The sequence below is a fragment of the Melopsittacus undulatus genome, chromosome 6, assembly GCF_012275295.1.
Source record: "Melopsittacus undulatus isolate bMelUnd1 chromosome 6, bMelUnd1.mat.Z, whole genome shotgun sequence".
Lineage (NCBI taxonomy): Eukaryota > Metazoa > Chordata > Aves > Psittaciformes > Psittaculidae > Melopsittacus > Melopsittacus undulatus.
This window is the reverse complement of record NC_047532.1, coordinates 35,496,291-35,520,569: the sequence shown is the minus strand read 5'-3', so window position 1 is coordinate 35,520,569 and position 24,279 is coordinate 35,496,291. Positions and strand designations below refer to the sequence as shown.

General features: G+C 41.7%; 3 protein-coding genes across 4 annotated transcripts in view; 2 read left to right on the top strand and 1 right to left on the bottom strand.

The window, feature by feature from the left end:
- The window catches only part of RNF13 (ring finger protein 13), a 36,120-nt gene extending 34,888 nt beyond the window's left edge, over nucleotides 1-1,232 (bottom strand). Inside the window, exon 1 of the mRNA XM_005141155.3 lies at nucleotides 1,112-1,232. The gene's annotated coding sequence lies outside the window, so the exon portion shown is untranslated. The remainder of the gene's footprint in view (nucleotides 1-1,111) is intronic.
- A 2,554-nt stretch (nucleotides 1,233-3,786) lies between these two features.
- COMMD2 (COMM domain containing 2) lies at nucleotides 3,787-9,564 on the top strand. 2 transcript variants are annotated; one of them, XM_005141154.4, is made up of 5 exons: nucleotides 3,787-3,880; nucleotides 4,013-4,090; nucleotides 4,497-4,579; nucleotides 5,875-6,048; nucleotides 6,552-9,564. In XM_005141154.4, exons 1-5 carry the CDS (start codon nucleotides 3,814-3,816, stop codon nucleotides 6,747-6,749), a joined length of 600 nt encoding a protein of 199 aa, XP_005141211.1. In that variant the 5' UTR covers nucleotides 3,787-3,813; the 3' UTR covers nucleotides 6,750-9,564. The 2 variants fall into 2 exon arrangements, with proteins under 2 accessions (XP_005141211.1, XP_030910800.1); XM_031054940.2 differs by lacking the exon at nucleotides 4,013-4,090 and having other exon boundaries at nucleotides 3,796-3,880.
- A 7,238-nt stretch (nucleotides 9,565-16,802) lies between these two features.
- Nucleotides 16,803-24,279, top strand: part of WWTR1 (WW domain containing transcription regulator 1) — a 73,570-nt gene continuing 66,093 nt past the window's right edge. The window contains exon 1 of the mRNA XM_034063885.1: nucleotides 16,803-17,423. Coding sequence (XP_033919776.1) covers nucleotides 17,032-17,423 — 392 coding nt within the window. The 5' untranslated portion in view covers nucleotides 16,803-17,031. The remainder of the gene's footprint in view (nucleotides 17,424-24,279) is intronic.

Genomic DNA, 24,279 nt, shown 5'->3' with positions numbered 1-24,279 from the left:
CTGTGAAACACACAATGCACTGACTCCCAAACCAAAATAAGCAATTTCAGTGAAATTCATTCTTCTGGATACAATCCCTACAGCCTGCCAAAAATACTAGTTTCACGCTTGCCAATGTGAAGAAGATTTAGGAGCACGTTTAAGACAGATGTCATAAAGACATTACATGATTTGGGACACAGAATCTTCAGAGTTTTTGGCAACTATCCAGAAGCCAAGCTCCACAAAATACATAAAAGCTTCTAAAAATTTGATGCTTATCTCTCTATCAGCTCAAAAAGTCTTTCACAGCAGAAGACAACACAAAGCAATTCCTTATCTGAGTAATTATGCTTATACAACTTTGAAGAGAACAGCTCTTTCCTTTCCATTAGTGAAAAAACCTCGCATATCTGTATATTTCTACTCCAGGGCTGAATAGGATTACAATGCTTACAACAATCCCAAAAATCATAAGACCACATAAAAATCCTGTCCTGACACAAATTCAGTGACAACATTCTAAATCTCCATCAACAGAACTGAACATCCACCTATCCACAGAACTGAAAACTAACGCACATACAGCAAGCTCCGTGTTCAGATGTGTAAGACGAACGAGCTATTCCTCTCAACCAGCTGCCATCTTTCTGCAAGCAACTGGGTTGTCAGACAGCCAGGCTCCACGATAATCATTCTCTTCCAAGCACAACCAGTCTCACAGCACACAGCCAGCCCCAGGGAAACCACACACCAGGCGGGGCCGTAACATGTCAGAGCAAGACTACCCAAAGCTTTACCCAGTTTGTAGCAACACTCGAAGAGCTTTTCAGCTCTTTCCTTCCCTCCTTCGCCCCCTCCCTCCTGATGAGGCGGACCTCCGCGCAGCCTGTGGTGAGGGCCTGCGGAAAGGGGCAGCCAGGCTCACCGCAGCTGGCCCGGCCGTGGCTCCGCCAAAGTCTCACTAGCAGACGGCCCCGCCTCGCTACTCTGAGGGTGGAAGCAAATAAGCGCTGCGCAATAGCGTGACAGAGCAGGTAACTCCTTAACCGCCACGAAGCCAGGATGCCCAGCAGCAGAGAAAGGTGCCGAGAGAACCTTTCGACTGCGCCCCCGACATAGCGGCCCTCACCTGCGGGCCCGGCACAGGGCCCGGCGCGGGGAGCCGAGAGCCGCGCCTAGGCCGACTCCATGGCGCCCTCCGTCCGCTTCACGGCCACAGCGGAAGTCCTGCCCACCGCCAAGGAAAAAGAGACGTTGGCCAAGGGACAAGCCATTGCGCTTCTGGGCTGCCACTCAAGTACTAGCACCGGAAGCGGGGCAGACTTAGCAGGTGAGTGGCGGAGCTGGGCTTAGAGACTGATCCCGCCCGCGAGGGGCGGGGCTTCCTGTATACGTCTCCAGGGGGCCGCACCTGCCGTGAGGCAGGGAGATGGTTGCGGCCGTTATGGCTGCCAGTGGTTGGGGTTCACCGTGCGCGGGCTAGGTGGTTGGTTGTTGGACTTACTCTGTCGCTTGAGTTGTCAGCAGCAGTGGAACCTGAGGAAAGCGAGCACCGTAGCTGTTATCACGGGTATCCGGTGTTGGCTGCCAGAGCGGCCTACTCAACCCTTCGAGTGTGACAGAATCAGGGCTCGGCCGAAGTTTGCTGTCACCCTCGAGTTCTCAGCTGGAGTGAGGGACGGCGGAACTGTGCCGCCGAAGTACGTGGGGATCAGGTGCCGGAGAGTAACGTAGCCGCCATGCGTCTACGTCATTGTGGAGTCCATCGGTCCTGGGGAATGGTGGGGTGTACCCATCGAGGGAAAGGCCTCAACTAGCTGCCACATCGAACTCCAGCATTGTGCAGTAGACAAGATGGTTTTCCCCACTCTGTATTAAAAAAAAAATCAACCAGAAAAGTACCCTGGAGAAATGTTACATTAACCACAAAAAGTAGTAGGATAGAAGGAGAGGGAGGGGAAAGGAAGGTAGGAAGGTGGGGGTCATATAGCGTGTATCACCTGTTGGCTCATTGTATGTTTCCAGTCTTTGGCTTTGTGTATATTTTTTTCTTTGCCAGTGTACTGTCTATTTCTCTGCAGTCCTATTGATGTTCCTGGCACAAAGGAAATGAGCTGCCATTCAGGCAATTATCAGGATTCCTAGAGAAGTTCACTCATATGTCCAACTCTCATGAAAAACAATAAGGTGCTTGGTGACAGCCAGCATAGCTTCACTAAGGGGAAATCCTTTCTGACCAATTTGGTGGCCTTCTATGACGGGGCTACAAAAATGATGGACAGGGGTAGAGCAGTTGACATCATCTACCTGGATTTGTGCAAAGTGTTCAACACTGTCCCACATGACATCCTTGTCTCTAAGTTGGAGAGACATCAGTTTGATAGACGGACCACTCCGTGGATAAAGAACTGGCTGGCTGGACGCATGCAAAGAGTTGTGGTCAATGGCTCAATGCCCAGCTGGAGACCAGTAACGAGTGGTGTTCCTCAGGGATCGGTGTTGGGACCGGTCTTGTTCAACATCTTTGTCAGTGACATGGACATTGGGATTGAGTGCTCCCTCAGCAAATTTGCCGATGACACCAAGCTGTGTGGTTTGGTTGATACGCTGGAGGGAAGGAATGCCATTCAGAGGGACCTTGACATGCTTGTGAGATGGGCTGATGCCAACCTCATGAATTTTAACCGTGACAAGTGCAAGGGTTGGAGCAATCCCAGGCACAGCTACAGGTTGGGCAGAGAAGAGATTCAGAGCAGCCCTGTGGAGAATGACTTGGGGGTGTTGATTGATGAAAAAATGAACATGAGCCGGCTTCAGTGTGCGCTTGCAGCCCAGAAAGCCAACTGTATCCTCGGCTACGTCAAAAGAACCATGACCAGCAGGTCAAAGGAGGTGATCCTGCCCCTCTACTCCACTCTTATGAGACCTCACTTGGAGTATTGTGTACAGTTCTGGTGTCCTCAACATAAAATGGACATGGAACTGTTGGAACAAGTCTAGAGGAGGGCCATGAGGATGATCAGGGGACTGGAGCACCTCCCATATGAAGACAAGCTGAGAAAGTTGAGGCTGTTTAGCCTGGAGAAGGCTGCATGGAGACATCATAGCAGCCTTCCAGTATCTGAAGGGGGCCTACAGGGATGCTGGGGAGGGACTCTTCATTAGGGACTGTAGTGACAGGATAAGGGGTAATGGGTTAAAACTGAAACGGGAAGTTTTGATTGGATATAAGGAAGAAATTCTTTCCTGTTAGGGTGGTGAGGCACTGGAATGGGTTGCCCAGGGAGGCTGTGAATGCTCCATCCCTGGCGGTGTTCAAGGCCAGGTTGGATGAAGAGTTGCGTGGCATGCTTTAGTGTGAGGTGTCCCTGCCCATGGCAGGGGGGTTGGAACTAGGTGATCTTAAGGTCCTTTCGAACCCTAAGTATTCTATGATTCTATGTATAGATATTCAGGTTTGTGGGGTTTTTACCCCTCCTTTTTTCATGCATGTTATCTGCACTGTTATTTTACTTTTTCCCACCATTTTTACACTTGCTTTTCAAGCATAAGATTTGTGTTTGTTTTTCTCATTTTCAAACTTACTGTCTAATCACCTTTAGTTTATGATTTCTGGGAACCAAAGGGCACAACGGATTGGGATCCTTTACGTCACTTCAGCGCAACTCGGCAGGACCGAGAATGGTGTCACGATATCCCCAAATGCTCATGGTCGCCGCATCCACCTCATTACTTCCCGCCTCCCTTCAGGAGGGACCTCCACGCCCCGCACAGGCCCGCGCAGGCGCGTACCGGTGCCGAGCCGCACCCTTTCTTGCGCAGGCTGCGGCGATGCTGGTGGTGTTGTCGGAGGCGCAGAGGGCGGATCTGGAGTGTTTGCCGCGGGCGGGCGCCGCAGGTTCAGCACCGAGATGGGCACCATGGGGGGGGGGGGTGGGGTTCGGGGTGCTGCGCTGTCGGCGGCGGGGAAGACCCGGCACGGGCGTGGGCCGCGGCGGGGGTGTAGCGGAGTTGTTTTCTCTCGTTACAGCTGTCGGCGAGCTGGGGCGCCTGGCGGTGGAGCTGCTGCGGCGGGGCGCGGCGCCGCGGGCCTACGAGGCGGCCGCCAGTAAGGCACGGGTAGTGGCTGGGGTACCCGGGCTGCACGGAGCCCGAGGGGTAGGGGAGAGAGGACTTGGCTCAACCCAGTATAGGGTCATGTCACCGAGTGTCGGGCTGGCCCGGCAAATCCTGCCTTGCTGCGTGCGCGAGCCCGGCTTCGGCGGTGGCGAGCAGGTTCTTTACTGAGCCGTGAGAAGCGGTTTGGGCTTCTCCTGGGGGTTCTGGGTTGTTTTGCGTGGGGGGTCGAACTGCCTGTTTGTCCCCCTTAACATTCGTATTTGACGGGTGTGCAACCTTCTCCGGTTTTTTACGCATGTTTTGTAAATTGGCTTGGGATGAATTTGCAGGTTTTTTTCGTTGGTGCTCTGGCAGCTTAATGGGGAAGTAAAAGGTACCTTATGCTTTCCTTAAAGGAAAACTTAACGTCGACGTTGACACCATTCAGCATGGAGTGGAAGGACTGACATACCTTCTCACTGAAAGTTCCAAAGTTATGGTGAGGATCCCTTTGTTCTCAAATTCAAGGATACACCAAGAGGTGTCATCTAAACACGTACAGCTCTGAAAATACCCATGAATAGAGAAAATTTAGTTCCCAATTCTGATGGCATGTGTTAATTTCAAAAAAAGGTGTCTCTTACTGAAGCACTGTGTCTGTGTGGAGGACTGGCATTTCTATTCCATGTCTGAAGCTAAGACTTGACACTGCTTTAATAATATATAGGGAGAACATGCAATAATTTAGTTGGTATAGTGAAGTATACTTCAGGACTAAGCGTGTTCTAAATAACAAAACTTGAGCAAAGGTGTTTTTATTGTTCAGCTGCTGCACAGGATGTGTGCTGTTCTAGCTGCCTGATAAGCATTGTAAAATTTATCTGGTGTGGTGGGTTTGAGAGCTTTTCCAGCTCCTGTCATCAGAAATTTGGGTGGGTGTAAACAGGTATTAATAATATAATTACGGTTTCCATTAGGAGAACTTCTTACTTTCGGTAAAGTAGGACATTTGAACAATGACAACATGGAGAAAGGATAAAGAGACAAGGCATTCCAAATAAAACTCAAGCAGGCATTGTGAAGTGAGGTGGAGGAGGGAATGAAATAGTGCAGAATCTTCCCTAGAGGGAGATAGGGTGACTTGAATAACAGATAAATACAGGGTACTGTGGCAGCATATAGCTGATCACAGAATGTGTTTATGAATGAATGTGCTGTAAAGGCATGATGCTTGCTGTTGAATATGTAACTGCTGCTGTAAGGGTGAACCACCTGTCTCTGGTTCAGCACAAAGGCTGAAGCTGAGAGAGTCAGCTTCTTGGGGCCGTGCTGAGTTACTGTCACATGGGCCTTGAAGCTGTTCCTGGTGCTTGCTTACATCTGCCAACATTCAGGTCATTTCAGAGTATTTGAGTATTGATGTTATGTTTACATACTGTTGATAAATTGATGACCAAAATATGTACTTCTCGTGACAAAGCTCAGATGCTTTGTTGTATTGCATTTTGTTCTCTGGTATGAAGGCTTAAATGTGAGGGTGTTGAATTTTTTTCTATAAAAAACTGGTCTAAAACTGTTCCTGAAACTCATAATAACCAGCAGTAATACATCAACAAATGTAAATTCCTTAACGTGGATTGTTTGTTTTGTCCTGAGTGTAGATCTGTCCTCATATGTTCATGCAGGAGAACAACTTTACCATAGCGTATGTAATATTTACTTAGTTTTGTTTTTTTCTCAACAAATAATGATTATTGCACAGTTCTGTATTAAGGCCTAAATTGTTACTTCTAGATTTCTGAGACAGACTTCCAAGATTCCATTCATGTTCTGGGATTCTCAGATGAACTGAACAAGTTGCTGCTCCAGCTGTACCTCGATAACAGGAAAGAGATCAGGAATGTTCTGGGTGAGCTGGCACCAAGGCTTCCCAGCTACCACAACCTTGAGTGGAGACTGGACGTGCAGGTAACTGCTGTTCTCAGTGTTCAGCATTTTACTTCATGTGTTTTCAACATCATAAAGAAGTACTAAACAAGTTATATTGTTTAAAGAAATAGAGGCAGCAGGTTCTCATGTGTTTAAAACCAACATAATTTTGTGATTGCACCAGAGATAGCTAGTTATGAGGTGATTAGGATATGTAATAATGCAGTATATTTGTTGCTTTACAAAAACTGGTCTCATAGCTGCACTAGTGTGTTAAAATATATTTGCATATACTAAATATATTCAATCTCAAATTATCACCTGATTTTCAGAAATATTATCACATTGATTCAAGTGGATTAGTATTGCCTAATGAGAAAACTGAGTAATGGATTGTGTGTATGTTTCATATGGGTGAAAAGGATTTTTAAGTAGTCCTCCGAGCAGGTCCTGAAAACCAGTTGTGTCTTGTAAATGTGAATGCTGATAACCCTTGTTTGTTTGTCTCCCTGTTCCCGTTTCATCTGAACCCCGCCATGTAGCTTGCAAGCAGGAGTTTGAGACAACAGATCAAGCCTGCTGTGACTGTAAAGCTACACCTTAATGAGAACGGCGATGAGACTGCCCACGTGTTGCAGACGGACCCTTCCACCCTACTGCACCTAATCCAGGAGCTGGAGCAGGCACTGGGGGAAATGAAAACAAATCATTGCAGGAGAATAGTGCGCAACATGAAATAGGAGTGTTCAGTGGTCACCATCTTACTGAACAGTTTGTGAAATCACTGAAAACAGTGTTCACAAATAGATTTTGAAGAAAAATAAACATCTGGATCAGATGAAATGCTGTCCTGTGCCAGGATCTTGAACCAGTAATAATTATAGGCTAAATGTCCTCTGGGTGCTAACCTGGCACACCTGCCTGATAGGAGACAGGTAATTGGTTTTGCTTTACTTGCAAATGTAGAAATGCAGTGTGCTATACTGAGAATTTCTTAGCTCTAAATTAGTATTCCACTTGAAGAGCTCTCCTACATTAAGCAGAGCTGTCCCAATATTATATGATGCACATTTATTTTTACATTTGTCAAGTATCTTTTTCCCTTGGTTTTGCTTGTGAAGTTAATAAAATAAAAAACTCACAAAACTATACTGGTGGAAATGGTCCTTAACCACTTCCATCTAAAAAGGTTCCTCCATCTAGACCCATGTACATGCAGGAGTCAATGTGGGACTGCTGCCATCTTCCTGCAGAAGATTCAGTCAATTTGGAGGCTGGACATTACATTGCTTTTCTGCCCTTCTAAGTAAGTATGACCAGGGTAGTCCACTCTAACACAGTCAGCTGTAACCCCTGCTTAGGCAGCCTCAGCTTTCTGCAGGGAGCAGTTGCCACAGACAACCCCATGCCCTAGATGTGAGGTAGCATATACTGGTTAGAGGTAAAAGGTGATCTGAGAAATGGCAGAAGCAAAACTGCAGGCTGGGAGGCAGGTTAATAGTACTAACTTTTGCTGAATCGGATCTTGTGTTGAGATGCAATCATTTTATTCCCTTTGCTTGGGTAGTATGCTCACAAAGGAAAGGCTAGCCAAGTATTGCAATGTAAATGATGCTTTTCCATTTTCAAGAAAGAAGTCTTAAAGGTTATATCAAAAATAATTTTTCAGTTGTAATTTAATGCAAATATTTGTAGCTTCTGGGACTAAGGTTAAATATTTTTCCTAATGTTATACTGTCACTAGTGAGGGTGCATCATAAAGCTATTGAAGAGGACAGATGGGCAAGAGGGAACTGTAACACACAGATCTTGGCTATAGCTGTGCGTTTACTGTCTGTCATGGCAACACCACAAATGTCTGCATTGACTGGGTCTTTATAGTCCCAAATGCATTGTTTTCTTGTTGGTTTGAATGTTTGGACCTCTGAGAGCTATTGTTCCCAAAATTCTGCCTGGCAAAAGTGCTTTAATCAGTAACATTCACTTAAAGAGGCCAGTTTCCTGGAACAGGGAGTTGCTTTTTTGTAATTACTTTGTGTAGTGTGATGATTGTGCGAACAAACTTCATTTCCTCTCCTGTATGCAAGTCAGTAACGGGTTTCATTTACCATTCATATGTGGTGACTTTTTTCACAGTCACAAAATTTTCTTCACATGTAGTATGTGGTACTTAAAAGTAATTAAGCGTTCCTACTTGGGATTTCCGATTGGTACTTCTTTTTTTTTTTTTTCATTTCCATGTAATTGGTCTACATTTTCAGGTGAAATACAGAACAGCTTATATGTAGGCCAGGTTTTTCTCTTTATTCCAGCTTCTCACTGTAGCTGTAGTTTAGGACTTCAGCAAAATAGAAGTTTTGGATAGCAGTCCTAGAAGCTTTTTGTGTCTTAGAAAGTTCAGTGACTTTTTTTCCAAAGTGACTAATCAAAGTCAATCTGTAGGCAGTGCAACATTGTAACCTTGAAGCAGCTTACAAACGTCAGTTAAGTTCCGAGTGTATTACATTACTGCTTCACCTATAACATCTTTTGAATATGGAGTATAATATTTTGACCCTGATGTAGAACGTCTGTTTTGTTTCGTTTGAGATTTAATGTCGTTTTGCAGAGCTGCCCTTCCTGTGGGTGTCAGTATGGTCTCAGTTTACAGAGTCAGCAACTTGTGAGTGGCTCTCTGGCACCTTCTTCATGGAGCACTAAATTCAGGCGAACATCATGCCAGTGCAGAGTCTAAGTGCACAGAACAACTAAACATCTAACTAGTTCAAGTACCAACTGGATTATTTTCTCAAAAGCAAAGTTAGGCTCAGCCTTAGCTATACATGTCTCAACAGATTTGTATCCCAGTTTATTTTTCCTGGTCTAAACAGCAGGGGGCAGAAAGTTTGTTTTTTATAGTCTACAAAGGAGATGTTCGGCTGTGTAATCATTTCGGTGTTTTGTCTTGCAGTAAGAATTATTTGTCTCAATACTTAGATTGGGATGTATTTCACTTTATATTTTTTGAATTCATGATTAATTTTAAACTGAAAACAATAGAACTTACAGTTTTCAATAACTAAAGCATTCTTTCTTGATCTGCTAATGAATTTGCTAAGCCACTTAGCTAAGAACATAATATAACCCCCAGTTCTTAAAGCTCAGGATAACATAATTTGTTTGGTGTTGAAAAATGCTTGTATTCTTTAAGCACTAAGTAAATTCAAGAGGCAACACTTTTCTTCCTCCTGCTCTGGTTTTTAATCCTCTGAATGAACTCATATAATCACTGCCTATTTTGTAAAATCTATCGTTTAAGTCTCTGACCCAGGTTTGAATCAGTTCTTCATCTCTGAAGTGTATTTAGGATCTTCTGTAAGGTTTATTTTCTTGCACTTTTTCTTGTCCCTGCCACGCTTTCTCAGGAGTTTTTAATGTACTGGACCAAGTATTTTTTCACCTGGCTGATTAATTAGATGTTCTTTGAATTATGTGTGGAAAGCTGTTTTCATCTAAACAGCGATAGAGTTAATTTAGATCTACACATACATAAATAAAATCAATACCTGAACTTTGCATTAGGCCTACAATTCTCATTTAACAGAAAACCCACTGAACTAAGATTTTGTCTTAACACTGTGTTTTGAATTTAATGTTAAATATATTACTGGTTTAAATTTAGTGCTGTTTAGGAAATGTGTCCATGTATCGAGTCAAAGGTACAAATGGTGACTTTGTTTCAGTCCTAGTTTTTGTAAGAATGCCTGTTTCCTATGCTGTGACTTTGTAAGATTAACAATAGATAGTGTGTAGGAAAGGAAGTCCCAAGGTTAGGAATAACCTGGCAAAACTCCATGAGTAAAGCTCTGCTGGTCCTTACTGCTCTAAACAAAGGGAAGGAAGTCTTCTCTCACACTGTGCTTGGCTTTGTGCTCAGGATCAGGTATATTACAGCACAATCTATTTTTTTAAATACTCTTGCTGATTTTATTTTTAAGTTGTGGCAGTTTTATTACTGCAGTTGTATATTGAAATTTCACTTGTCCATGAGATTATTTGTATCCATAGCAAATACTATTATTTCATTTAGGGTCTGGATTTTTATTTGTTTGAAATGTGACAGGTTTTAAAGGCTAACAGTAGTTCTGTGGCATATAGTGAGCAGAGTGCTTTTATGTACATAAAAGTGCAGCTTTGTGTGTGTAATAAATTTTAGAATACATTTTAGGAATTACCATAATCATCAGCTTTACAACTTGTTTCTTCTAGATTCTTTATTAGAACTTATTCTAACTACATAAGGAAAGGCCATCTTTCACTCCATCTGTGAAAATAACAAAGTTTGGGACACCACTCTAAATAGTTGCATTCTGATTGGCCCAAAATGTAGGTAATATTCAGGCTAAGATGCAAACTATAGTGACCAAATATGCTGCAAAACACAATAAGTACATTGTTTACCATCATTAAATATGTAAGAAACTTCTACTGATCTTACTCTTTCCTTTTCCATATCGCTCTGTGAAAGTAGGTTTACTTTGGTTTGGTTTTGGGGGGTTTGTTGGGGTTTTTTTTGGGGGGGTGGGGAGGATGGTGTTGGGTTTGTTAGGCTTGGGTTGTTTTTTTTTTTCTTCCAAAAAGAAAAGTAAATAATATAAAACTGAATTTCACTTTATGGAATCTATCTTACCATGGTGTGCTTGTGTGTGTGTGAACATTCAAAGTAGTACTCCTTAGAACAGATGCTTAAAATACCAGAACTGTAGAAGCTGGGAAGCTTCTCTACCCAGCTGTTCATGTGTTTTGTGTTTGTAAATCTACCGTAAGATAACAGAAGAATTTCTGTCCTGTTAGGTTTGTCTTTAGCAGAAGTCCTAAGCAATCCTAATTTTGGAGAAATCTCTCCGTTAGTACTTATGCTGTTACGGAGACAAAACTTGTAAACACTTTCACTCTGAATTTTAGGAATTGGCTAATAATTTGACATGAATGGCTTTTAAAATCACCATTGTGTTCTTCTACATCCAAATGTATCTTTTAAGATCTAAGAATTTACAAGTTTCACAAATATTTCTCAGTTCTTGTTGGAGATTGCAGTTCAGGTTTGCTGGCAGGCAGCAAACAGTCTGAAGTGGAAGTGTGTACTCACCCTAACCATTCCTGTAACAGAGGAGCTGTCTTAGCCTGTGGTGTTGATGAAGTTGGTCTCTTTCAGTGGATCACTGTTTGAGCCCAGTCCAAGCATGAGATGTTCAGGTGTCCCCTGCTGCCTGTTTCTGTCCACCTGAAAACTAAATTTGCTTGCTGGTCTACATACACCCCCACTTGCAGGCCTTTCCCTATGCAGCTAAGCAAAAAGGGACCTGGAAGAGAAGTACTTATTTTTCTGCTTTGCTAACTATTCTTGCTGTCACGTGTGTACTCAATGGCAGGACCACATCTTAAATGTCTGGTTTTATACTAGTCAACTTTCATGTTTCCCAGAACAACAATTTCCCTCTCATCGCTGTTTGGTCTCCCACAAAGGTTAAAAATCAGTACCAAGTATGACTTTCCAGGCAAAAAGAAAACACATGATGAAAACAGGGAATACTGATCATGAATGTTGTTTCTAGTCACTAGGAGCAACAGAGGATCCAGCAATTCAAAAATACATAGAACAAGTTATGTAGGACTTACCTTCTACAAAGTGGGGAAAGGTAAATGCAGAGGGCTGAGCAGCAAGTGCAACCATCAACACTTCATGATGCATTATGAAGTATAAGACTGTTATTTATATGTATCTACACACTTACTAGGTAACAGCTGAAATATTTTACACTAACAGCAATAGCAGATGTCAGAATAATCCGTCTCATTTGAAATTGTTCTGCTAAGCTTGAGCAAATCATACACTTCCTGTGTTGGACATAGGAAATGCAAACTGGAAGACTTCAAAAATAGAAATCTGAATAATTGTAATTAAACTATTAGCTTTGTTTCCTGGCAAAATCTACACCAGAAAACCCTCTGTGTACATGCAGTTTTTATTACCAAGAAAGAATGGTGTATCTTGTTGTATATTCCTGCAAGTTAAATTAGGCTAGAAAAAGTATTTTTCATGCTAGTATGATTCTCAGCACTATTTTATGCTACCCTTCAGCTAATATTTGCAGAGCTATTCCGGAATGTTTTTCTTCTTCAGCTGCTTCTCCTGTGTATTTCAGTCGTGTTAGCTGGGTTGTTATTCTGGTATTGTCAGCAGAGTTCACACAGGGAGCCAGACTGACGTAACTATTCCAGAACAATTCATGCCAATAAGATCATATTGTATTAAGCAATTCCTTCTTATTGCAATTATGGACTTCTAGTCTGAAGCAACAGATTAGGTCTCAGTTTATTTTACATGACTATTTTTGGACTTACTTATCCCAGATAATTTGGCCAAAAATCATTTTCCAAATCTGTCCGAAGTAACTGAAAGTCATAATGACTAGCTGTGTTTCTGTCCTTTTAACGCTACTACCATTTCCACAAATGTGAATTTGTTTCCTAAGTAAGCCATTTATGTGCAAAGTAAGCTGTATTAGCAAACCTCATTTTCACCAGCAATTTAAGCTACCCAAAGCAAACTGATTATGGCATGCTTATGTATTTTATGTATTTTGTTCAACTGTTTTTTTGGGAGGAGCCTTCCTAACCTCAGTGAGGAAGCTTAAAGCAGCAGCTGTAGCATAGTGACTACTGACAGGGCTTCAGCTGTTTGCAAACCAGACACTACAGCTTTTCCCAAATCACTGCTCCAAATTGCTTATGTGAAATCTGCCTTTGTACTGATGTGATGAGCAGTGTTTGTATGTCCCATTCCACTGGCATTACTGTAAGAGGAATAACCCCTGAGACACAAACATTAATGCAATTTTTTGATTAGCACAGCTGTTTCTGAAATGAATGAGCAGTCATCTATAGATATTCACATAGCTTCCTTGCCAGCAGAATTACATCAACTTATGAAACAACATGAACTAAGCTGACACAAGTTCAATTGTTGGTTTGGTTTTGGTTTGGTTTTGGTTTTTTTTTCCACCGTGTTCACATTAGAGGTTTTGCTGGCCTGAAGATGTTGGCAAGGGATGTCTGCTTACATAGCTATTTTTGCAAAACTGTAATATACACCAGCTCTTTGTATTAAACAAACCACAGCACAGTTGTCTACACGCATAGGATATGCTTTGTGTGTGTTCTGAGATGCCAACCAAAGTTTAAGCCTACCTGAGAAACAAACAGCTATGAAATGCATGCAGATAAAAACCAGAAACTTAAGCACTGACACATTTGTTAAAAAACACAGTACATTTTTCTTAAGTATACCTTTACAGAAGTTTCTTGAAAATTATATTAATATAGAACTATTAGCAAGAGCATAATATAAAAAAAGCCTTTCAAACAATACCCCCAAGTGCAAATAAAATAATTCATTTGCATGACAAACTGTTTTTTCAAAGTGTGAATGCATGTGTGCGATGCATATATATGCCTTCTGTAGTGAAATTTCATGTAATAAGTCTACTGTTCCATTGTATTATTTTTTTTCCATAATTTCCAATCCTAACTATTCTATGATTCTATGATTTATTTGGGGGGAATAGAAGCTTTCTTTTTATATACAGCTCTTCTTCACTGAAGTATATGAAAACAACTGAATGTAGTTAGTGACCACTTTAAAGCCTCTTTGTGTAGTACATACCCAAACAGAAGGCAGGAACTGTGCAGCTCTTCCTGGTCTGCACTATGTAATTGTTACTAAGTTACCCCCAGACTATGAGATTTTTCCAGGGAACGCTGAATGGTTTAATTTGTAGCAGACATCGTGCATGGATTTTCACCTGTGAGGGCTTTCTCAGAAAAAAAAAAAAAAAGATTAAAAAAAATGTAGGGCTTTAATGCAAAGCAGTGATGTATCTAGATTAAAAATTACAACATGGTATTGTTGCTTCAAACCATTAGATGCTCATTATCTAAGGGTAAATTTGAAAGTGAACTTATTTCTTATCTGTTTGCTTGGTGTGCCACTGAAATACAGACTAAAGTTGCTGCTAAAAAATGTATTATCAGTATGGTATACTCAAAGTAGTGTACTTTATAAATCCTTCAGTTAAACAAAAAAAAAAGTCTGTGCTATTAAAAAACATTTGAGCTACACATGGACTGGAGATAAAATAATGTTATTGGGTTGTGATTTTTTGGTGGTGTTTTGTTTGTTTGTTTTTTTTTTTTAATGTACAATCGTGTAATTAGATGAAAGAAGCAATGATAAGGAGACTTTGCATGTCACGCTTGTGGTTTGCTTCTTTTATCACTTAATCCAATCCCACTGTGATGAAAGTGGCATTGTCTTCCATGGACCTGAACATGTTGAGTTATTTTCTATAAAAGCTGGTGGTCATATCCTATTTTTATGTCCAAAGAAGGAAGTTACTATTTTCTAAACACAGAATAGCAACAATACTATGAGAAATTAGTCTTACAGTTTTGATCACTTTCAGATTAGTAGAAAAAAAGATGCTTTAGCCTGCAACATTGGTACAATAGCAGCTAATTCTCTTATTCAGTAAAAAGTATGGCTTGCTGAAGAAGACAGTTCTAGCTATAATAAAAGTTAAAGTTTAGAACAGATGTGAACATACTTACTCATGAGATACAACACTCTCCTATGGAAGTGGTCTAACACAGATGAGAGGGCACAACATTATCAGAGTTTTCCCTTGAACAGCCATGTCATCTGGAAAGGAATGTAGTCAGTAGCTGGGTGTGCCTTTACTCAAGGAAACAGAGGCCTGGAGGAAGCAAGAAAGCACTTGTAAAGGCTGTGTGAAAAATCACTCATGTTCAGATCACTATCTGTGCAATAACCACACACACACATACACATGCAATCATCTAATATCCAAAGATTTTAAACAAGGAAATTGTGTGTGTGGGGGGAAAGATACGTAATAGCTGCATAACCCTGGAGCAGGTGCTGTAATTAGCACAGCTGTCTGGGCTAGTAAAAACGCCAGCAAGTGACCCCATAAGGAAGCAGTAGAAGAATGGTACAAAAGATAGCATGGAAAATTCTTAGGGAAAGGAAGTGTAAACAAGTCTCAGGAGTACTGGGTTTCCTGACCAGAAATATAGCAGATGTGGGAAAAAAAAAAAAAAAAAAAAAAAAAAAAAAGACATCAGCAAGAAGGAGATCTGTGTAGCTAATGGAAACACAAGCAGGAAATGTAAGGAAAAGTAAATGACAGGGAATACTTGCTGAAGCAAGGAAATCAGGAAATGCACAAGCAAGATCTGCTCAATAGACCTGGCTGATTCTAATCCAGGGTTCGTGTACAAGCTCTGCATTACCAACGTTAAATGTTGCACTGATAAAGGGACAGGGATTGTTCAAGAGCCAGGTCCGAGCTCTGATGCCAGAAATGATGTTCAGAACAGTTCATGACACTTCTTAGAAATAAGTAAGTTTAAAAAAAAAAATAATTACTTGCCTAAGACTTTTCTACTGTGAATTCTTATTGCGGAGGAGGATGTATTCTTATCAGTCATCATAACCCGGAGTCTGTCCAAAGTGCAAAAATAAAATTAAGAAATGCTTCACTAAAATAAAGTTGTATATTTGCATAACCAATGTGTCATATCTGTATGTGTGTAATCATAAAAGCCTTCTACATTTCTATTGTAAAAATCAACACTGAAGTTGGAAAGAAAACATCATTCTTTATGATGCAGCTACTGAATGTACTGCAGCAAATTCTGGTCACATCACTATTCAAAAGGTGTTCCAAATGCACCAAGCAAATGATACAAGATCAAATAAAAATGTATTACATTTACTTTATAGAAGCCTAGGGAATGCATTTTGATAGTGGCTCTGGCTTGTAGTATAGACTAAATAGAGGACAAGCAACTGTTTACATGAGGTCAGGATAGATTCATGAAATGTCACAGCTGTATCTGAAACCACCTATGGATAGTGAGTTGGAAAGATTTATGATACAACTCAGCACCAAATTCGTACCTGTCAGCAAAGCACTAAGTCTTACCAAAACTACAACAAAATAGTTGTGGGTCATGTCACTACAAATGCTTCCTTCCTTTTTTCCCCATTGCTATAGCATCACTGAAGTGTGCTATGAAGATCGTATGTGAACTTATTTAAGCATCAGTTTGCCTCCAAAAATTAGTATCACCCATGAACTTCATGAATAAGGGTTTTAGAGCAAAGCTAATTAGGTTTACACAAATTCAGTTGCATCAGGAGAAAAAATGCTTCGAGTTTCCTTGACCATTGAAGCGACGCCCCATGTAACTGCACTATTTGACAGGAAGGGGCAGCTGCTCCGCCTGCGGCGGCCCCCGGCAATACCCGGGCCATGCAGCTGCTCCCGGCAACGGACCACCCGGCTCAGCAGGCACAGAGCAGGGCTCCGGCGGCGTCGAGGGGCTCGGCGGCCGCCGCGCTCTCAGAACGCCCCGCCCGGCGGCCCTGGCACCGCCTTCCTGGTCCTGCTAACTTCGTGCGGGACTGGGGTGCGGCGGCACGGCCAGACAAGCAAAAGGGGGTGCGAACACAGGCCCCGGCTGGTTCTGAGGGAAAGCCTTGCGGTCCCGGCCTGGCCAGTCGCCCCGGCGTCCCAAGGGCCCCTCTGTTGCTCGGCGAGACCACCCCCATTCCTCAACGGCTTCGAGCGCCCAAAGTTTCACGGCAGTTGCATAACTGCGGGCGGGGCGGGGGCCGGGCCGAGTGCTGAGAGGCGGGCGGGAGGGGCCGGCGCTGCCTTCGTCCCACCGCTGCCCGGCGCGGCCCGGCCCGGCCCGCGGGCTGACCCGCCCGCCCGGGACACCAACGCTGCTGGCGGGGGCGCAGAGGCACTCATCGCCCGCCCCGGCAGAGCGGCGCCACTCCTAAAGAGCCGCCCGCCTAGCTCCGAAGGGCACGTCCTCGGCAGTGGCCTGCAGCGGGGCCGGCGCCGGCTACTGCCTGCTCCAGATCCGCCTGCGCCCGACGGGTGAAAAATGAACCCGGCTCCTGCGGCTCCGCCGCCAGGGCAGCAGGTGATCCACGTCACGCAAGATCTGGACACGGAGCTGGAGGCGCTTTTCAACGCGGTGATGAACCCAACACCCAGCTCCTGGAGGAAGAAAATACTGCCTGAGTCCTTCTTCAAGGAGCCCGACTCGGGATCGCACTCGAGGCAGTCGAGCACGGACTCGGGCGCGCCCCCGCTGCGGCCCACCACCGCGCAGCATGTCCGCTCCCATTCCTCTCCCGCTTCGCTCCTGGGTTCGGGCGCCGCGCAGCAGCACGCGCACCTTCGCCAGCGCTCCTACGACGTGACGGACGAGCTGCCGCTGCCGCCCGGCTGGGAGATGGCGCTCACGCACACGGGACAGCGGTACTTCCTCAAGTGAGTAGGGGTCCCGGGCCGGAGGCCGGTTGCCGTGGCTTGATCCACGCTGAGGGAAAGGGGGAGGGAGGGAGCAAAGGAGGGAGAGGGGTCGGCTAAGTTTCACACCGGCCAACCGGGGCTGGTTCCGGGGGTAGAAGGGGCTGCTATGCTGGCCGGGCGAGAGGCTTGCCGTGAGGTGAGGGCGCCGTGGGTTTCCAAGTGTGAGACAGGTGCGGAATCTGGGGGGGAAGGAAACTTCTTCCCAGTGCCAGAAGTGGGAAGAGGAGAGAGCGGGGTGAAGCGAAGCACTGGCGGGAGGATAGTGAACATGTGAATTGTCGACTCCACATCGCTTCCCTGCTTGGCCGGGCGTCCCAGATTCATTAATAAAAATTGTTATTAAAGTTTTTTAAAGTAAGTTTAATAGCAGTTGTTCTCGGGAGTTTTCCAGGAGGTGGGACCAGGGCACCATGTATTGGTGACCCGTTGGAGGTGAAGCAGGCTCGGTAGGAGGGACCGCGTAACGCGGGCTCCCGGGTCTCCAGCTCTGTTCTAACCGCGAGCCCGTTGTGCTCGGGTCGTGGGTGGCTTTTCACAAACGGAATGCACGGCTGCAGCACAAGTGGTGTGTATGTATATTTATAGCATCCATATCTTTAGGGACAAGGGAGGAGGCTTCCTTATTTTAGTGACAGATTTTGAGAAGTGTAACATAATTGCCTATCCCTTCTGGCCAGAAATTTTGGCTACTATGTTATTTATGACATTTGGAATTTGATTTGAAGCAGTTTAATAGGCCTGAAAATATGTAGTAATTGTAAAATGTGGTCAGGTGACAGTGCCTTGTTTTGGTAGATTCTGTATCTCTGTTCCACATTCATTGTGAATTAAATGGTACTGTATTAACCAGGTAAATACACAGTGACAAAATGCTAGTGAAATAAAATGTTTGCTGATGAAGCATGTACCCAAGGATACTGAGGGAGTTAAACTGCCAGGGCTACAGGAGATCATTCACTCATTTACTACAGCCCTTAGTCAGAAGAATATTATCTTGAGTTCATATTCAACTCTGTGTTCAGCCATAATAAATAGCATATAGACAAGGCATGAGGGGAAAGAAAAAGGATATTTACTGTTTAGAGAAATTAATATATGCATAAATTGCATGATTCTATAATGATTTCTTTGCCTTGTTGCTTTGGAATTTCCAAATGATTACTCAAGACCCCAGTCTTTGAGTTACTCTGCACAGAGTTTAGACTTTTTTATCTCTTGTCACACTCTGAGCTATTAGCAAAACAAAAAACTGTTTCCTTTCTTTCTGCCATTCTGTATGTTACTGTATATGATCTATAATATTGAGTGAACATGTGCCAGCCTCCAAACTTAGAAGTTTTTTATTAAAAAAGGTTTATCATCAGGTTTATCATCTGAATGAGAGGATCATGTTGCTCTGCACTTTACATGTATTTTTCTCAGTAGAACAGGACAGATAAGTGGCTGACTGACAGGAGCACTGTAAGAGATCATTTATAAATAAACATTTCATATAAATTCTTGCTAGGGCTTGGTCAGCAGGTGTTTTCAGATACCTCTGGCTAAAAACTACGTAACATAGTCTGTCTGCTCTTTTTTTATTGACTAGTAGTCAAAATGAGCTTATGTGGTTTCACTTTCCTGTCACACATGTCTGATAAAGAGACAGTTTTCCAAGTTGATGGATTCTTGTTGCTTAGGCTGAAAATGCAAGTTCTTTTTAAAGAAAAATGATGGGTAAAACCCCAAAGTGTCTTTAATTTTTTTCCAAATCCTGTCAACAGGAATAGTCTGATTATCATAATCCTGTTTTAATATAAAAGTTTGTGTATGTAATTTGTTATTTAAGTTTGTCTTTATTTTGTTTGCCCAGTTTTATTTATCCAACAGAACTTTTCTCATTTCTATAAAAATTAATTTGAATAATGTATTTCTTTATACTCCAGTACCTTTAGGAGTAATACTTAACCATAAAATGATCATATATGAACTATAATATTTTATGAGTGGTCTAATATTTTTCAGGTGAAACTAGAATTTTCTGCAGAAATTTAAGAGTGTTTATGGAAAGCAGCATTTAACCCTATGTATTATTGCACATAGTTTTCAAGTCAGATGATGTGCTTGAAAATCCCAGCTGGTCAAACCAGGCATACAAGGTTACATTTTCCTATATTCAAGGGAAAAGAAGATTTGCCATTTCTTTCCAAGTTAATTATCCATAAAGATTTGTTTATAGTCATTAGCAAAAGAAAACTGAAAAGCAGATTAAGAGTGAATAGCTAAATTAGGTCCTGTTGAAGTTCAGAATGCAATTTATTCTATTTAAACATACTGTGAAGAATTATTAAACAAAAGCAGTGCTGGGAGTTTCAGTAAAGAGTGAGCTAACCTTACTGACAGGGAACCAGCTATAACTTGAAGCGGTCGCGCTCCTGCATGTCAGTTCCTGCAGAAATTTTCTGGCTGTGACTGGGAGAAACATAAGTAGCCTGGGGACCACTCCACCCTGTAATTAAATACCAAACCGCAGAAGTGGGGGGTGGAAAACAGACTAATGAACACACACACACACTTACAGCAGTGTTATCTAAAGCATTTTTCTGTGTGTGCATGTGTGGAAAAAAATTTAAGTGTGGTGTATTTCTGATAAAAATGGTTTCTGGAAAGACAGTCAAACTGCCTTGCATAACTCTTGTGTCGATAAGTGGGAATATCACTTGCCTGTGGATCCACATGCTAAGCTGTGTACACATATTCTGTAGAAAGAATTTTTCAAGTATTACTTTCCACTGATTTTGTTTTCAGGTGGTACAGACTCATATTTCAAATGAAGACTAAGGTTTTAATGTTCTCTCAGCGTGTGTACAGTGCTTCTTGGTCAGACTGATTTCATTCCAGAAGGTAAACAGAATATAGAGAGTACAGCAGCATTTGCACTGGGGAGATTTGTGAAACTGTTGGTGCTGTTACCTTTATCACACTACAGTTTTTAAAAATGTTACAGTGAACATTTGTCATACCAGGACATATTTGCCAGTAGATCCTGCTCAAGGGGAAAGAAAGATAATTACTCTCAATATTTGATTTATCCAACATGTTCCATTTTTTTTTCTACTGGTTTCTGTTGATGGAGAAGCTTGATTTAACACATGATTAGTCTTATATTACTGACTGTGTTCAGCAGGACAACATAAAAAGTAATGTAAATATCACGAAAATACTTTTTTAATGACAATGACAAAACAAACAATACGAAGATAGTTCAGGTGCTCTAATGATTTCCAAATACAGCCATTCCCTGAAAGCTTTTTTTTGTTAATTCTGTAGAGATTATTATTATTATTTTATATTGATGTTGTGCATGGTGCTGCACAGGATTCATAATCAAGATACTTTTCTGCCTCAGGAATGTTAGTTACCCAACTAGAAATTGAGGAGGAGATGGACAATGCATAAGACAATTACTCTGTTAAGTTCTGATAAAAATGTAGAAAAAGCTAACCATGTATGACACCTTTACAGTATTGTTCAATAGTTATTATCATAGTTGCTCATGGATGTAATGCGTGTGCTGTAAGGTTGGGCTCACATGCTGACATTCTAAAATGTCATGCTTTCAAATTAAATGGTGAAACACCAAGTGGCCTAGTAATTTATGGAGAGAGCTTTGTAACTAAATACACTGATTTTTTAAAATCAGAATGTCAGAAATTTTTAATTTATTAGTGGACTGCAAAAAAAGAAATTCAGAGCAGCCCTGCTGAGAAGGACTTGGGGGTGTTGGTCGATGAGAAAATGAACATGAACCGGCTGCAGTGTGTGCTTGCAGTCCAGAAAGCCAACCATATTCTGGGCCACATCAAAAGAAGTGTGACCAGCAGGTCAAAGGAGGTGATCCTGCCCCTCTACTCTGGTCTTGTGCGAACCCACTTGGAGTATTGTGTGCAGTTCTGGTGTCCTCAGCATAAAAAGGATAGGTCTACAGGTCTGCAGCTAGAGTGATGGGTTGTGTTCATTGATAATGGCCGTAAATGGGTGATTTAATGAAGTCTGCTTCAAGTCGTAGCAGTAGGATCTGTCCAGTTTAAGCTTATAATTTACAGTGAGGTGAAAGAAGTTATTAATGTGTTTAACTTTGTGGAAATTAAAGTTTTTCTTTCCATTAACAGTTACAAATATTTGGAATAGATTAAAATTGGACTGATTCACTGGAATAATTTTTGACCTGGATAGGCAAATAACTTCATTTGATACAAATTTGTTAAGCCACTTTCTTTGAAAAGAAAAAGTAAGCTAATTTCTATATTGATGTTAGAGTCCTTCTTAAAAGCTTAAAAAAACTACCAGGCAATCTATGAGCTACTTTTTTCCCCTCTGTATTTGGTAGTAGAAACAGTAACACTTTCTGATGAAAACTAAAAGTTAGTAATTTTCTTGTCCACCATAGTGTTGTTTCATGATCAATAAACTATTTTCTCAGAATCTAAAATTATGTCACCTGCGATGCTTAATAAAATTAGGGGGATAATGCAGTGCTTTAAATGAGGTGCTTAATAAAATCTGAGAAACTTACTGTAAAGGATGGTCTCCACACAAAAGCTGCACTGAATTTAGGTGTATGCACTTCTAAATGAAATAAGGAAATTGGTGACAACTCTGCTAAACGCACTATTTTTTTAGATGTAAAGTTTGCTATATTGGACTGATGTACGTGTCTAAGCTAATAAATTAATAATGTGCATGCAGAATTGCATTGGTTTAATGAAATTTATCTTGAATTAATACTGTGGTGCTAGTGTTAAACCCAAGGTCCAGGAGTATTTGTGCATTAATGGATGACAACTGACATGAATTCATCTCATGATACGAGCTGAAAATAAAATTGCTTTATGCATTAATCATTAGAAAATAATATTGATTAGTATATTTTTAGAAAGCTAAGTATACAGTAGATACAGGTATTAATTAAGAAAACTTCCATGAAAACCAAATGATTTTACTGGAACTATATGAAAGAGTATAGCCTTTGCTAATGGTTTCAGTTTCTCAAAGAAAGAAAAATTAAGAGTAGGTTTATTTTTGCAGTTTTTGTGAGATGCTATAGTCAGCATTTAAGAGATGGTAAGCATTTAAATGTTTTACAGCCCATCTTTATCCTGTAAATGGTAAATGACAGGGCATAGAGCTGTCTGCTACCCAAGCCAGTGAAACACAACTTTGAAGAGGTCTGAATCTGCAAAGTCCTTTCCAACTTCTTACTGTTCACTCCTTCACATCATGTTGGAAGAGCTGGTGGTTTGGGTTTGATTTGTTCTCTGGATGCTTTGGGTGAAGTTGAAGATTGTTTTACCCATAATTCTGTCTCTTTGATTAAGGAGGTTATTACAGGACAAGAGCCTCTTTGTAATAGCGTATTTAGTGCTCTGGGGCCTAGCGTGACTAGCAGATACAAATTGTATGGAAGCAATTAAATCCAAAGGAAATGTCATGTGGGCTGAATTTCAACATACAGACTTGTGGCATTCACTCCCTTCATTTTAGAGGGATGGGTGGGTGTGATGTGGGCTGGAGGTGGAGGGTTTGTTTGACGTTGGATTATTTAATTATTTTTTTTTCTACATTGATTAAGTCTAAGTCCAGATCTAGTGTGAATGCTGACGTCTGTGACTGTTGTATGAATTCTTCAGGAATGTAAAACTTGGGAACATTGCACGGTTCTGCAGTATTCCCTACCTATGTCTTTTTAAGGCAGATGTGACTAAAGACAGACAGATAAAGGCTTGCTTAGAGAACTGAACAGAATGTATAATGTTTGAACCGAAATAATTTCTTAGAGCACTCCATGAATCACTACAATATAAGGGGAGATGTGATAAAGGAGTTCACTGTCTTGCACTTTCTCATAGCTAATGGCATGCAGATAGGTAGTTACTGTGTAAGCAAAGCAGTGGTAGAACTGCGAGTACAGACACATCTTTTTCTGCAGTAACTCATTTGTCTGCCCATACCCTATGTAACATCTGCTGGCCCTTGCTGTTTTCTTGATCAGAATTCTCCTTTTTGTTCATTTGGTATCAGTCAGTCCCTAATCCTTTTTGTGTTCAATATTCTGACAGTCTTTCAGGTTTGTGAATAAAAGGACATTTCCATGGTACATTTGAGGTTTTTCCTGTACCATAAGTAATCCTTTTTTTCTACCTCTGATCAATCTTCCTAGTTTGTCTTCTGTTAGTCTTTTTAAATGTTATACATTCCTGTTTTTCAATGATTGATTAGTGAGTAATGGTGTAAGCATCACAAAATGAAGTAACAGCCTTCTATCAAGAAATTCTTAAAGGCTGCATTAAATTGTATTGTGTTTCCAAAATAAAAAACTGGTTTTGAACTGTGAATCTTACATTCTGTGTGTTTTTGTTTTTTTTAAAGAAGTTATCAGAACTTTTTGATTGATGTATTTTCTTCAGCTTCACCTTCATTATGCAGCACCTAAATACAGGAGCATCAGAGAAGGAAGCATGGGAGATTGGGAAGCTGACCTAGGCTGAAGGAAACAGTAGTGTAGTTCCTGTTATGATGCAGAGGGTGACTCTTGGGAAATCACGTAATCTTTCTGTGCCTATATCTGTGGTATGTGAAACTAGACAGATATGTTTTTCTGCTTTCTAGTAGCTCTTGTGAAATAGCATGTTAAAGATTGAGGCACTAGCATGAAACTTGGAAGTGTCCATAGTGATGTTGATAGTGCAGGACATATGCAGTAAGGACTGATCATTCTCTGTTCTTTTCCATGGCAAACTTAAGTGTATTGAAGCTGTGTACAGGAACAAGCACT